General features: G+C 40.8%; 1 protein-coding gene across 20 annotated transcripts in view; it reads right to left on the reverse strand.

Annotated features, from left to right (window-relative positions):
• The window catches only part of DTNB (dystrobrevin beta), a 310883-nt gene that overhangs the window by 51312 nt on the left and 244372 nt on the right, over nt 1–15199 (reverse strand). For 19 of the 20 annotated variants that reach the window (XM_017527170.2, XM_017527155.2, XM_017527133.2 and 16 more), the window contains 2 exons: nt 6356–6441; nt 5044–5157 (listed from right to left, as the gene is read on the reverse strand). In XM_017527170.2, the coding sequence (XP_017382659.1) occupies nt 5044–5157; nt 6356–6441 (200 nt within the window). The remainder of the gene's footprint in view (nt 1–5043; nt 5158–6355; nt 6442–15199) is intronic. The other variant, XM_017527208.2, reaches the window with a different exon arrangement.

Consider the following 15199-nt stretch of genomic DNA (forward strand, 5'->3'; position numbering starts at 1 on the left):
TGCTTGGGAAAGTGTACATTACCATATAAAGATATGATTCATATTATTAGTGTGAATGAATGATTTAAAAACTCTTTAGAAAGTCAATGCCTTTTGAAAAATATATAAAACTAGCCCAAATTTAGATTAATAGTGGAGAAACCATATTAAACTGCTCAGAGAAAGCAGGTTCAGTAGTAAGTACTTTCGGCAATAGAGAGAGTCAAGAAGGGTGACAGGTTGGGATGGCTCCCTGTGTCTAAGAACAGTCACTTTTCCTTGAGGATAGATTTTATGCCATCTACTCTAGCTCAGTATGTCCAAAACCAGGCTTAAGACTTTTTTCCCTAAGTGGGTTTCTTTCCTAATTTCCCTCTCTCTGCTATTTTTCCTTCCAGGTGTCATGGCTCAAAAACTCAGTCCTCTTTGTTACTGTCTTCTTTATATCCTATAGTCAATCAATAACTATATTCAGATCATTTTTCTTGAAAAATTTAAGTGCCTTTCTATTCCTGTTTCTCTGGCTTTATCTAAGCATTCCTTACCTCAAGCATGCAACAGTCTCCTAGTGTGATTAATCCTGCTTTCATCGTGTGTGTGTGTGTGTGTGTGTGTGTGTGTGTGTGTGTGTGTGAGAGAGAGACACAGAGAGAGAGAGAGAGAGAGAGAGAGAGGGAGGGTCTCAATCTGTCACCCAGGCTGGAGTGCAGTGGCGCAATCTTGGCTCACTGCAACCTCTGCCCCCTGGATTCAAGCAATTCTCCCGCTTCAGCCTCCTGAGTAGCTGGGATTACAGGCATCTGCCACTATGCCCAGCTATTTTTTGTATTTTTAGTAGAGATGGGGTTTCATCATGTTCGCCAGGCTGGTCTTGAACTCCTGACCTCAAGTGATCCACCCGCCTCTGCCTCCCAAAGTGCTGGGATTACAGGCGTGAGCCACCACGTCTGGCTCTTTCATCTTTTATGGTGAGAAAAAAGCAGTGGAATGGAAATCAACAGCCTCAGAGTTTAGTATCAGCCCCAGTATTTACCAAATATGCAACCTTAGACAGTCGCTTAGCCTCAATTTTCTCTCCTCTAAAAGGGGACTAATAACATAACAGCAACAATATTCTGAGGATCATATAAGCTAATAAATATGAGAATGTTCTATGAACTTTAAACTGCTGCTCAAATCAAAGCTATGTTCATTTCATCATCCCATAATGATCTCAACAGAATCTCTAGCACCACTGACGCTTGCCCTGCACAATCTAGGCCCATGCTAACACAGTAGCCACCAGCCACATGGGACTACTGAGCATCTGAAACATGGCTAGTCTGCATTGAGATGCCCTGCAATTGTAACATACATACTGGAATTCAAAGACTTGGTACAGAAAAAACCAAAATACCTCAATCATGTTTTAATACTGATTACATGTTGAAAGGATAATATTTGGAAAATATCAGGTTAAGTAAAATATAGTGTTAAAATTAATGACACATTACTTTTTGGTTTCTCACTGAGGCTGTCAGAAAATTTTTAATGACAGAGGTAGCCTCCGTTATATTTCTATTGGAAAGTGAGGCTCTAGTGCCCATTTACATTCCTATCCTTAGCACCTCGCCTCCTATTTTATGCCCTTTGTGTCTGGACCTCCAGCTTATGGTTCACTTTTCCTAAGTGGGCTCCATCATTTTATAATTCACCTCTCTTCCAAATCTTATTCATTCCTTAGCGTGTGACTCAGCATCACAGTCAGGAAGCTGCTCCCGGTCACTTCGGCAGGACCTGCTTGATTAAGCACTACAGTAATTAGTGCTCCTCAGTGGCACTTCATTTACTTTACTCACTGCCACTCCTACCGTGATGCAAAATCCTTGACGTCAGGGGATGGGCCTTACTCATCTTTGCATATATTGAAACATTCAGAAAGTATCATGCATCCAGTATTGCCCAATCAACATCTACTGAACTTACCAAAATCATGATTTGAAACTCTCCAAGGATTTCCAGTGACCTAACAATTAAGACTCTCTAGAAGCTGGTCTCAACTGCCTGGCTAATTGGATCTCCTATCACTGGCACTCTAAAGATTGATGTAATGAAGGACTGAAAATAATTCTTAGTTCCAAGACTCTTTCCCTTTCCTGAAATGTGCCATAATTATTTGCGGGAATCATGCTGAGCCCCAAGCCCACTTCCAACCTAAAATGTTTTGTCCTATACTCCATCCAAATCATTATCTGCCTTTCATGGTCTAGCTCAACTTCTATCATCTCCATGGGTCCAAATGCTTCCAGAGGAAAATTAGACCCACAAAGATATAGATACAATCTTATATAATGTAGGTATAATGGATAATATTATAAAATACAGGTATTAGATATAATATTAGATAATAATATAAAATATAGGTATTATATCTATATGTTACATATTATATATTATATAATATGTAACATATATTATATAATATATATTATATAACATAGGTATTAAATATGTAAAATGTCTTGTGTATATATACACATTATATTATATATATTTCCCTATGCAGATTTCTTATGCCTACTGTTTGTTGACAATATTATTTAACTACCAAATTATTTTATGTTTTGTTCCAAAGCTGGATTATAAGTTTTTAGGATGGCCTCATTGTTTTCTGGTTTTCATACACCTTAAATTTTCAGTGCAGTAGACCCTCGAGAAGAAGGATCTATTCAATGTTCTAGGAAGACTTCCTCCCCTGAACTCCTAAGCCTGGATGCAATATTCTTTATCTGTACTGTGTGTGACTAAACAATTACAATGTAAGGTGAAAATGAATGAGCTATAGCTTCATGCAACAATATGGAAGGATCTTAATATGGTGGGGGTAGGGGGTGGAGAGCGAAGTCCTCTGAGACCACCCCCACCATATCAGTATAATATTTCTATTAAGTTTAGAAAACAAAAAGCAAAACTAAACAGTTTATTATATAGGATAATGACAATGCAATAATATTGTTTTAAAAACAAGGTAAGGATAAGCCAAATTCTGGATAGAGGGTCACTCAGCGGGGAAGGTGGAGACGAGGAAATGGGGTAAGGGAGGGGCACTTCTATGGATGACATTGTCTTAGTTATATAGGAGTTCTCAAATAGGATGTGGGCTCCTAAGTATTCATTTGACTATTACGCTTCATATCTTATACGTTTGTCACACGCATTTGCCATACATTTTACTGTAAGCAACATACCATTAAAAATGGTGATAAAGGAAGAAAAGACAACCCTGGTGGTCAAGACTCATAACCACTCCACCTATAGATGAAGCTCTCTACCTTGTTGTATTATACTAGCTGGGTACTGGCAGTCCCTGGCCTCATACATACTGATCAAAACCAGACGGATGTCAGATACCTACATGTGAATCCTGCCCTTTATGTGTCTTTTGATAAGCAAAAGTTCTTAATATTAATGCAAATATGAATTTACCAACTTCTTTCACGGTAATTCTGAGAAATTACTTTCTATTCCAAAATCCTGAAGAAATTCTCCTACTTTTTTTCTAGAAGATTTAAAGTTCTGTATTCATGTCTAATCCATCGGGTGTTGGTTTCTGTAATTAGTGTGAGGTAGAAGGCCAATATGTTTTGTACACAGGCATAAACAACTGCTCCAGCACACTTTACAACAGTCCCTCCTTTCTTCAACGATAGAGAAACTGCTTTTGAGGTTAAATACTTTCTGATTTCTCAACCTTCAGACCCTCCTTGGTCTCAGATTACATTCCCGTTTCTTGCTATCCTATGTGACATCCCTGGACTCAGCCCTGCTACCACAGCTAAGAAATTTTTCAGATCCTTCCAGCTTAACTGAGCACTTTTAGCAATCCCAGTTTCAGCAACAGTTCGACTCAGGATGACAGGCCTTTTTGCTTGTCTAGATATAAAACCAGGCACTAGACAACAGGTGCATCTTATGCCAACAGCCTAGACTTACACTCTGCCCAAGTCAGCAGCATTTGTGCTCCCATCCTCCCTAGTACACCAGCTGTGCTAATACCCCAGACGTGCAGCAGTGAACCACAGAGCAACCAAAATCTCAGCCTAACTACCTTGAGAAACTCAAATAAGTGTTTAGGAGAATGAGAATTTCTATACATCTAATGATTTTTTTATCTGCACAGTTTAAATTCTTTATGATTCTACTATGACAATTTTTATTGATGATATAAATCTAAACAGTAGGATATCTACAGAAAACAATAAACTCCATTCTCTGGGAAAAGAAACAAGAGGCTATACAAAATCCCAGATGATAGAAAATTAAAAATCAACCTCAACAGAAAGAACCCACTGTTGGAAAATCTAGAGATCTGGTAAGAATCAAGTCACTACATGTAGTTTCCATAATATCTTAACTTACTGAAGAGCACGTGTGTGTGTGTGTGCGCACACACACACACACACACCTCTAAGGCTCATAGGAAATAAGACCCTAATAATGGATAAAAATCACTTCTGAGAAGTCTTCCCCATTCCCTCCAAGACAGCATCGAGCAGGGTGCTGACGCTGCTCTCTATTCCCATTCTCATCCTATGTCAGTTTCCTGATTCTTGAGACACTTTGTGTAGAAGTCTTGGTGCCAGGGTTTCATGTCTCAGAGGTGTGCATAGGAAGCATCCTTCTCCTTCAGCAGAGCCCTGCACTGACTGTAAAGTGCCAGGAGAATGTACTCAAAGGAAAGGCAAAGTGTCATTCCCGACAAGTGTCTAAAGTTAGACAAATTAGCAAGATAAGAAGAGGGACTGCAGCACAGTGGTCTTCTTAAAGCAATCACAGAAGTATAAACACTGCCCAGCTGGTCCCGGAGCTGGAAGACTGGTATTTACCAAGTTCTGTGATAATGACTGACATTCCTAGAGTGATTTCTAATGGAACCCAGACATCTGAAGCAGAAACAGAATGGGGAAACTCTTCAGTGGTTTGCTCTCACCAGGACTGTTTATACTGAACAGATTCTGCCTTTTGTTTCCTAAGGTCCCACTGTAGTAGATTATGTGTGGGAAGTGGTCGTGTATCCCTACTCACCTCAGCAGCCGCAGCTCTGCCAGCAGCGTGGGGTTCTGCTGCGCCTTCTCAGGGGTGGGCTGGGAGGCCTGCTCGTGTTCCAGGCGGAGACGCTGGATCTCCTGCAGGATCTCTCTAGAGAGGACGGGTGAACAGAAAGGGGCTGCACAGTGCTTCTCATCCATGCTCTCTTTCCCCGTTACAAGTTTTCAACTCTAGCAGTGCCTCCTCTGCCACTCTTGTTCTGATTGCTTCCAAATGGCCAAGATGTGAAATGGACACCTTCTCAATACTACTTCACCTGACATTTCCTTAACAAAGAAATCCTTTGTGGTGGAAAAAGTCATAAAAATACTCTCCTCAAGGACCTGAAAAATCTCCATGAAAGGAAAATTACAGCCAGAATACTTTACTTATTCTGTTCCACTAAGTGAGGAGGAAAAGGGAACTCCTTGCAACCTCCTAATGCAGGTCCTGCGCCGACTTCCCTTAATGCTTCCCTGCCCCTTCCTTCTCCTGTTCCTGATGCCCTGATAGACAGCTGTGTTCCCTCTACCTATGCCTGTTACCTTAGGTCAGGTCTCCTTGTCCTGGCTTCCACCTTTCAGTGCATAATGGTGTGCTGTCTGCTCTCTGTGCCTTTAAATGGCTTTTTAAAAAATAATTTTTAGACGGAATTTTGCTCTTGTTGCCCAGGCTGGAGTGCAATAGCACAACCTCGGCTCACTGCAACCCTCACCTCCCAGATTCAAGTGATCTCCTGCCTCAGCCTCCTGAGTAGCTGAGATTACATGTGCACGCCACACCTGGCCACTTTTTTATATTTTTAGTAGAGATGGAGTTTCACCATATTGGCCAGGCTGGTCTCGAACTCCTGACCTCAAGTGATCCGCCTGCTTTGGCCTCCCAAAGTGCTGGGATCACAGGAATGAGCCACTGCACCTGGCCCCCTCCGCTTTTTTTTTAAACGAGAGACCAGACAGTCCTACATAGCATAACGGATCAGGACAAGATGACTACAGCAAAATGCTGCTGGGAAACAGAGTGGAAAAGCAATTGTGAGAGGGGGTCACACAGATGGGTGGGAGGAGGCCCTGGGAAAAGCAGTCCCCTGAGGGAGGGTGAGCAGGGCTTTGGACTACCAGAATTAACAGCATGCAGAGAGACACGAATTAATGCCCAGGACATTCACTGGACTTGGGCTAGCCTAGGTTCACTGAGGCTAGATCTTCCTTGGGGGGTCAATAGCCACCGAGTATCCCAGGAAAATGAGAATCAGACATGCAGGTGATAATCCTGGACTTTAGAATGGGCTCAGCCTCTGTGTTCTTACCTGTTTTTGTTTTCCAGTTCTGCGATAAGCTGTCTTTGTTGTTTGTTGGCATCAAAGTTAAAGCTCAAGTCAGTGGGAGGACGAGTCTAAAATGGGGAGAAAGATTTTGGTTTTTTTTTTTTTTCTGATCCAAATATACCCAGAGTTCTAGATTGACTGATTTTTAAAAAACAGATTTTTGAGGTATAATTTACATATCATAAATCCACAGATTTTAAGTGAACAATTCAAGGATTCTTAGTAAATTTAAACAGTTGTGCAACCAATCGCCACAGTCCAGTTTTAGAACATTTTCCATCACCACAAAACACTTCCTTATGCCAGTTTGTCACCAGTTGTCACTCCCACCCCCAACCTCAGGCAGCCACAGGTCAGCTTTCTGTCTACAGTTTTGCCTTTTCTAGAAACTTCATATAAATGGAATCATGCAACACATAGTCTTTGGTTTCTGGCATCCACTTAGCATGATATTTTTGCGGTTAATTCATGTTGGTTCCATGAACTAGTAGTTCCTTTTTTTTTTGAGAGAAGGTCTTGCACTATCACCCAGGCTGGTATGCAGTATGCAGTGGCATGATCATAGCTCACTGCGGTCTTCAACTCCTGGGCTCAAGCGATCCTTTCACCTTGGCCTCCTGAGTAGATGGGACTACAGGAACATGCCACCATGCCTGGCTTAGTAGTTCCTTCTTTTTTATTGCTGTGTAGTATTCTGTTGTTTCCAGCTTTTGGTTATTATAAATGAAGCTGCTATGAACTTTCATTTACAAGTATTTTTCCATGTATGTTTTCCCAGGACAAGATATTTTCCATTTCTCTTGGGTAAATACCTAGGAGTAAAATTCCTAAATTATATGATACCTATATTTAACATCTGAGGAACTCCCAAATTGCTTTCCAAAGTGACTGCACCATTTTATAACTGCATTAATAATGAATGAAATTTCCAAATTTCTCTACATCCTCACCAACACCTGTTGTTTTATTTACTTACATTTTTTCTTTTAACCATTCTAGTGGGTATGAAGTTCATAATAGTGAGTTTTTTGAAAATTAAGATATAATTTACGTACTATAAAATCCACTTTTAAAAAGTATACAATTAAGTAGGATTTTTTTTCTTTTTTTTTTTTTTTTTGAGACAGAGTCTTGCTCTGTTGCCCAGGCTGGAGTGTAGTAGTGTGATCTTGGTTCACTGCAACCTCTGCCTCCCGAGTTCAAGCAATTCTCCTGCCTCAGCCTCCCGAGCAGCTGTGACTACTGGTGCATGCCACCATGCTGGGCTATTTTGTTTGCTTTTTTTAAGTAGAGACAGGGTTTCACCATGTTGGCCAGGCTGGTCTCAAACTCCTGACCTCAAATGATCCACCCACCTCAGCCTTCCAAAGTCCTGGGATTATAGGTGTGAGTCACCACGCTTGGACCAATTTAGTTATGAAACCATCACCACTATCTAATTCCAGAGTATTTTCACCACCCCAAAAAGAAACAGCATACCCTAAACAGTCTTTCCCCATTCCCTCTTCCCTTGCCCCTGACCTCCATTATCTGTCTCTATGGATTTGCCAATTTTGGATATTTCATCTAAATGGAACCATACAATATTGACCTTTTATGTCTATCTTCTTTCACTTAGAAAAGTTTTTTTTTTTTTTTNTTTTGAGATACAGTCTTACTTTGTCATCCAGGCTGCAGTGCAGTGGTGATATGGTTCTGGAGTGTAATAAAATCCCAGAATCTTGGTAGTCAAAGCATTATGTTCATGCCACTAAAACTCAAAAGAAGTTCCCAGGTCCAATGAGCAACTTGGAGGTTGTAGCATCTAAAGCAAGAGATACCCAGAAAAAAACCTAAAGCTGAAGCCCTCTTAACTGACCTCAACTTAGTGCATGTAGCAGGCATCCCGGAACGGTCTCAACTTCCCGTGGGAAACAATGACTGCTGCCCCTGGCTCGTGGCTAGCAGCCCATACTCTAGTGCTCTCCATGTATTTTTGTTACAATCAGTTGAGTTGCGTGCTTAACAAGACTTGTTGTCTGTTCCTCACTGGAACGACTGCACTTGCAGTTATGTAATCTAATTAAATATCCCAAAAGTCAATGAGATATGAGGACGAAAGAGGGATTCTATTTCTAGGAAAACCAAGTTGAGTGAGTTGGAGACTCCATAGAGATGAGCTTCTAGAATAAATTGGTACTGACTTAGCTAAAGGTGAGACAGCTGTAAAGATCTGTAAAAATTATAAAGAGAAATTTTGTACTCTTGGATCATAAGAACTATTAAGTTCTCATTTCATTGTAAAGGACTGAAAAAGGAAGCTGAACTTGCATCATGGGAGAACATTTTATGCAAAGGAGACAACCTGGAGCTCCAGAGGACCTACACTCAATGAATAGGCTTGGCCCTACATCCAAATATACAGGCGGACATGCAGAGCAATGTGAAGGTACCATTTTATGGTTCCCTATTTTAACTTACTTAAAAACGTAGTCAGAATATTTTTAACATAGACAAAAGGAGAAAAAATAATGTATTTCCATATACTCAAACAAGGTTAAACAGTTATAAAGATTTTTGACACATTTGCTTCATCTATTCCATATTTTGTTTCTCTTTGAAGTATCTGGATGCAAATTCTTGAAAACAATTCACCCTACAGACGTCAGCAGACACCTCCAGAAATATTTTAAGCCAGCTTGTGATTGCTGACCAATCTCTGGTTCAGGAAACTGGACTTCTACTGGGCACCAAGTCATTCACCTACGGGCCTACCTCTCCCCTCTCTTTGCTTCAATTCAGGAGATCTTAAGGCAAACAAACAGGTTCCTGGATCCTGAATGATCCCTGATTCATGTGGAAGGACATCTCTGAAGCTTCAACTCAGTGATTTACTTCCCCAAACCTATTCCTTTCATACTTAAGATGAAACCATGTGTGTAACAACCCGATTCTCCGAATGTTTTCTGGGGTCCAGGGCAAGCCTACATTTTCAGTGAACATCTTGAGGCAATCTGTATTGAACCAGGTTCACTGCAAAAATCCTGTTAGGACCATTTCCCAAAGAGCTCAGAACAACCCTAGGAATGGATTCCTGGGCTGTCCTACAATCTGTCAGTGGCAGCTGAAGTAGCATTACTCACAGATATCAGAGATAATCTACTCGCTTCTAGGCCCTTGGGTTGCTTTAATTCTTTCCTTTTTCTTTGTTCAACAACATAACAAGTATATTTTACTTAATGCAATTTTAAAATGTCACATTCTGAATATTATCCTGTACCAGTGGCTTCACTGTTGTTATGTAACTTGTTTGGTAAAGTTATGCTGACGGCTTTACTGAGGCAGCGTCACATGATGCATCGATGTCCTCTGGTGCTGAACGTGGGCATTAGCAACTCGGTGTTGTGTGTGAGGGCAGTGGAGAATCGGGGTGTATCTAATAAATTTCTTCATGGAGGTCTCATGTCATTAGGTAGAATTTGCTCTTTCAAGAAGTTTCTTGATCACCTCTGAAGTAATAATCAAAAAACTTAACAGGGTCTTAACAAAAACTTACAAACTGAAAAGTTGCAAACCTCTATCAAACTCAAAGCCAGGGCTGTTTTCATTCAGGGAAACCTGAATCCTAAGGAAGAACCAGAAACATTTTTTTCAAAGACACTCAGGCATCATAGGCATTCCTAAGTTGTGAAATGAAAATATGGTTTCCTAGAAAATTAGGGTAGAGATGGTATGGAATGTGCATTCTGGCTAAGAAGATAATGACATGCGCCTTTTCAACTTTTCCCTAAACTGATTGCTTTTTTCCTCTAAATTTTTCCGGACTAAACAGGTTTCAGAAATCAAGAGAACTTCAGGGTTCAGATTTTCGAACTTTTAATAAGTCCAGAGATTTGGCTTGTCTTTGGCAAGCTGACCTAAAGTCTCAACAACATCTAGTCTTTTCTAGTTCAAGGTGAGCTAATGAGGGCCCTACTAAAGAGCAAAACGTGGCCTGAAAGAGTAAAAGTACAGGTCCTTTGCCAAGAAGATAGAGTGCAGAGAGGAATCTGATAGATTAACAGAGAAAGTAAAATTATTGCCTTGTGCCCTCTATCTAAAACTAACGGTTTTCAACTAAGAGTCACATCTAGCATGCCAGGTGACTCTGGCTTATCCCTAGTCCGGAAACGTTTCTCTCGGTCAGTGGTTATCAAATTTCGCCACACACTCCAATCACCTAGAGGGATTTTTAAACCCTCAGTGCTCAGAGTGTATCATCCAAGAACAACTAAATCGGTTTCTGGAAGCGTGCTTAGGCAGCAGCAGTTTCAAAAACTTCCTTCTCGGGTGATTTCAGTGTGCATCCAAGGTCGATGCACTGCTCTAAGCATCAGAGTTCTTGTTAAAACTGGCAAAACTGGGACACTGTAGAACATCTCCTGCATTTTGGTTGTTTTCAGGAAAAAAACAATTTACTTAGCACCAAATACCAAAAACATTGGTTGTGTGTAAGTCAAAAACACTGGTGGTGTATATCTGACTGTGAGTATGGAAAGTGATCCCAGAAGAGAATTCAAAGGGTACCACATTTACAAATAAAGTCACATAACCCTGTATTTGAATCTCAAGTCTAGCTGGAGAACCTTGGGAAAGATGATTTAACCTTTTTCTGCCTAGGTTTCCTTTTTTGTAAAATCACATTAGGAATCATCTATCCTCCAGAGTTGCTCTTAGAACCAGAGGTAATATTTCTAAAATATCCAGCATAGGATTATGAATACAGATGGCTCTCAAAATGGTAGCTGTTATTTCTCATTCTGTTATTAGGTCAAAGCAGTTAGGCAGGGTAACATCTGGAGGAAAAAGACTTTTCAGTGCCACAGATGTATAAGCTGAATGAGTTTAGGAGACAAAGGTGAGGGATCATCTAAAAATGAAACAGTAATCAAAGACCTAACAAGGAATGCAACTGTTAGGTTGGGTGGATGGATGCATTAAGGCCAGAGCAACGAAAGGCAAAAAAGTTAGGGATCAGAGGACCATATTATAAAAGTTAAAGCTCTGTATCTGAGAATGAAGGTTCCAGAGTAGGATCAATTTACTATTATATGAGAATGAGGTCCCTTTAGTCCTTGGAACGACAAGGTGCCTCTAACTTCCTGTCACATGAGCATTATCTCAGCTTCAGGTGGACTCACAGAGCTCCATCATCTTAATGAGATGAGACACATCTGAAAAATACAGGATAATAATTAAGACCACTTTGAGTCAAACTTGGCAAATGTTATAAAGCCAAGGAATGCCAACTCAGAAAGCAAACAGTAATCCAGGGGCATGCATTTCTGGAGCCTCCTAAAAAGAGACTGGAGATTCCTGTCTTATGAATGTGGCAGGATGAGTCCCAAAGGGATATGCCTGGTATCAACTAGGCTTTTTTTATATTCCAGGGGAAGTTTGCCCATCACCCAAGCTGCCTTAGACTATCCAGAGGGCTGTGGATTATTACCCTCTCTCTCAAAAACTCAATCTGCTGTGGAAGGCAGTGATTCCCAAATTCACTGTAAATCAGAAGACTGGGAGTTTTCTTTTTTTTCCATAAAGATGGATGGGCCCTAAATCCAGAGATTCTGATTCAGTAGGTCAGAGGCAAAGCCAAGGATCTATTTATTTTTAAAATACTTCATACATGATTATAATATGTAGGGAGGTTTGGAGCCATTAAGTGCGTGCATAACACCATAGGAGACTGTCGATCTTGAATTATAATAAGCCATGAGGATGTTTCTGAATGCTGCATGCCTGGAGCAGCTGACAAGGTGACCAGGCTATGCAGCCTGGGATCTGAAAGAAAGCTGCTCAGAAACACTGAAGTGTGAGGCAGCATGACAATGGGTGATGGTGTCCCCTTTCTTTCACCTTTCTTCCAAGTTTTCCATAACGAGTTTTAAATTTTTTTATAAAGGAAAAAAAAACCTTAGAGGTAAACAAAACATCTGATTACATCTTGGTGATGTTTATAATGACACTTTAAGAATTTGCCATTATGACTATGATTTAACACACATTATAGTTTTGTTTTTAAAAAAGGAATTTAGGGCTGCAATCCCAGCACTTTGGGAGGCTGAGGTGGGTGGATCACCTGAGGTCAGGAGTTCAACACCAGCCTGGTCAACATGGTGAAACCCAGTCTCTACCAAAAATACAAAAAGTAGCCGGGTGTGGTGGTGGGTGCCTGTAATCCCAGCTACTTGGGAGGCCGAGGCAGGAGAATTGCTTGAACCTGGGAGGCAGCGGTTGCAGTGAGCCAAGGTCACGACACTGCACTCCAGCCTGGGTGACAGACCAAGACTCCATCTCAGAAAAAGACAAGAGAAGAAAGAAATGTAGGTAGGCACATCAGGAAAACAAATTCTCTCTCCTGGCTCATATAAGCAACATGAAAAGTGTTTCTTTGAAGGTCGGCCTGCAGAGGTTTCTGCAGCCAACTCCCCATCCAGGGAGACGTTATGGCACGCACGCTGAAGCACGCTACAGGGTCCGCTGCTGGCTGCCCAAATTATTTAACAATGTGGAAGAAGGTCTTTGAAAAAAATCAATACAAAGCCTATCTCGCAGGCTATAAATAAATTCTTTTGGGCACTACACCCACTTTATGCAAAGCACTTGTATCAGTGTAAGATTAGAGGATTAGGAGTTTCTGTATAACAAAACTCTAGTCAAGAAGAATCCTTCCTGAGTGGCCCAATGGTTGTAAGATAACTACACTCTGCAAAATAAACCGAAGATGAAAGGGCCCAGCCATATCAGTATTCATTCTAACAATGATCATTTTCATGAGAATTAAAGAATTGGCATCCGAAACTATCAGGTGTAAAGAGACTTATCTTGTTTGCATAGGGAGTAATGAAATCTTTTCAAGGTCAAATGGCTTTGGAGCTTTTATTTACAACATTTTAAAAGTACTATGTAAAGTCAATAAGACTATGGAATGGCATAAAATATACTTAAGTTTTACAATCCAACCACAGCATGGCCCATCTAAACAACTTTATACATTTTAATTTCTAAAATAGCTGGAGCAGTTGTGACTGACGGAGGGCATGTCTAAGGTTTAACTAATCACATAGCACTTTTCTGTTTCTTTCTCAGACTTTTTCTTCTCTTCTGTTCCATTTCACTAACTAACCTTTAGAGTTGTAATGGAGTCAGATACTTGAGCTGACATTAGATTTTCAAGGAAAGGATTTTGAAATCTAAACAAATCCAAAGGGATAAATTACTTTTTGGGGGAGAAACAAAGCAAGAATTCCCATTTGCTGCTTTCATAACTCTATTTCCCTATGAAGAAGTAAATATAAATTGGTACACATTTCTTTTTTTTTTTTTTTTTTTGTGAAACGGAGTCTTGCTCTGTCTCTCAGGCTGGAGTGCAGTGATGCAATCCCAACTCACTGTCACCTCCGCCGCCCAAGTCAAGCAATTCTCTGGCCTTAGCCTCTCCAGTAGCCAGGATTACAGGTACCCGCCATGACGCTGGACTAATTTTTGTATTTTTAGTAGAGACGGGGTTTCACCATCTTGGCCAGGCTGGTCTTGAACTCCTGAACTTGTGATCTACTTGTGTCGGCATCCCAAAGTGTTGGGATTACAGGCGTGAGCCACCGCACCCGGCCTGGTAAACATTTCTAAAATGGATCTACTGGTTTGTTTAACATGGTCCTGCATGAGCTGGCCTGCCTGACTTCATTCCAGCATTGTTCTCTGCACTCTAGCCACAATGCCAACTTTCAGGCCATGCAACCTGCAGCCTCAGGGCCTCTACATATGCTGAAAACCCCGCCGGGCATACACTTCATTCTCTTTACCTGGTTAATGCTTGTACAATCTTGTTGTTTTGGCTTCAGCTCATTCCTCCTTCCATCTCACTCTTTGCATCTAGTTTTAATTCCTTATCTCCAAAATTATAACCTCCAGTAGTTAAATCTTAGTAGTTAGGAGACAGGACAGTATCCCTGTCCCAGCTTGGCCACTTACACACCATGTAACCCTGGGGAGTTTTTTTTTTAATCTCTCTGAGGTTTAGTTTCCTCAACAAGAATGTTTTGAATAATAAACTAGCTAATATATGCAAAACACTTAGAATAATGACTGGCACAAAGTAAATACTCAATAAATACTAGTTACTAGTAGTATTCTTTTAGGATCCTTACTGTCACCTTTCCCTGTCTCTGTGAGAAAGGGTCTTTATTTCTCCTTTTGACAGTTTATCTAGTTTCTTTTGGTATATTATTCAACCGTCTTTTTTTCATAAAGAAAATTCTTAAAGTTTTTTCACATACACTGGTAACATTGAATGTAATCAGCTATTTTACTTATTTTTGAGACAGGGTCTTGCTGTGTTGCCCAGCCTGGAGTGTAGTGGTGTGATCACAGCTCACTGCAACCTTGAACTTCTGGATTCAATCAATCCTCTCACATCAGCCTCCCAAGTAGCTGTGACTACAGGCACATGCCACCTCTCCCCTCCCCTCCCCCCTCCCACCCTCCCTCCTTTCTTTCTTTCTTTCTTTTTTACTTTTTAGTAGAGATGAGGTCTCACTATGTTGCTCAGGATGGTCTTGAACTCCTGGGCTCAAGCAATCCTTCCACTTTGGCCTCTCAAAGTGTTGGGATTACAGGTGTGAGCCACTGTACCTGGCCTTGTTTTTAAAGGGATTTTTTTCCTTTATAAAGAAATTGTTACAGCCGGGCGCGGTGGCTCAAGCCTGTAATCCCAGCACTTTGGGAGGCCGAGGTGGGTGGATCACAAGGTCAAGAGATCGAGACCATCCTGGTCAACATGGTGAAACCCCGTCTCTACTAAAA

This window comes from Cebus imitator, unplaced genomic scaffold (assembly GCF_001604975.1).
Source record: "Cebus imitator isolate Cc_AM_T3 unplaced genomic scaffold, Cebus_imitator-1.0 Scaffold1, whole genome shotgun sequence".
Classification (NCBI taxonomy): Eukaryota; Metazoa; Chordata; class Mammalia; order Primates; family Cebidae; genus Cebus; species Cebus imitator.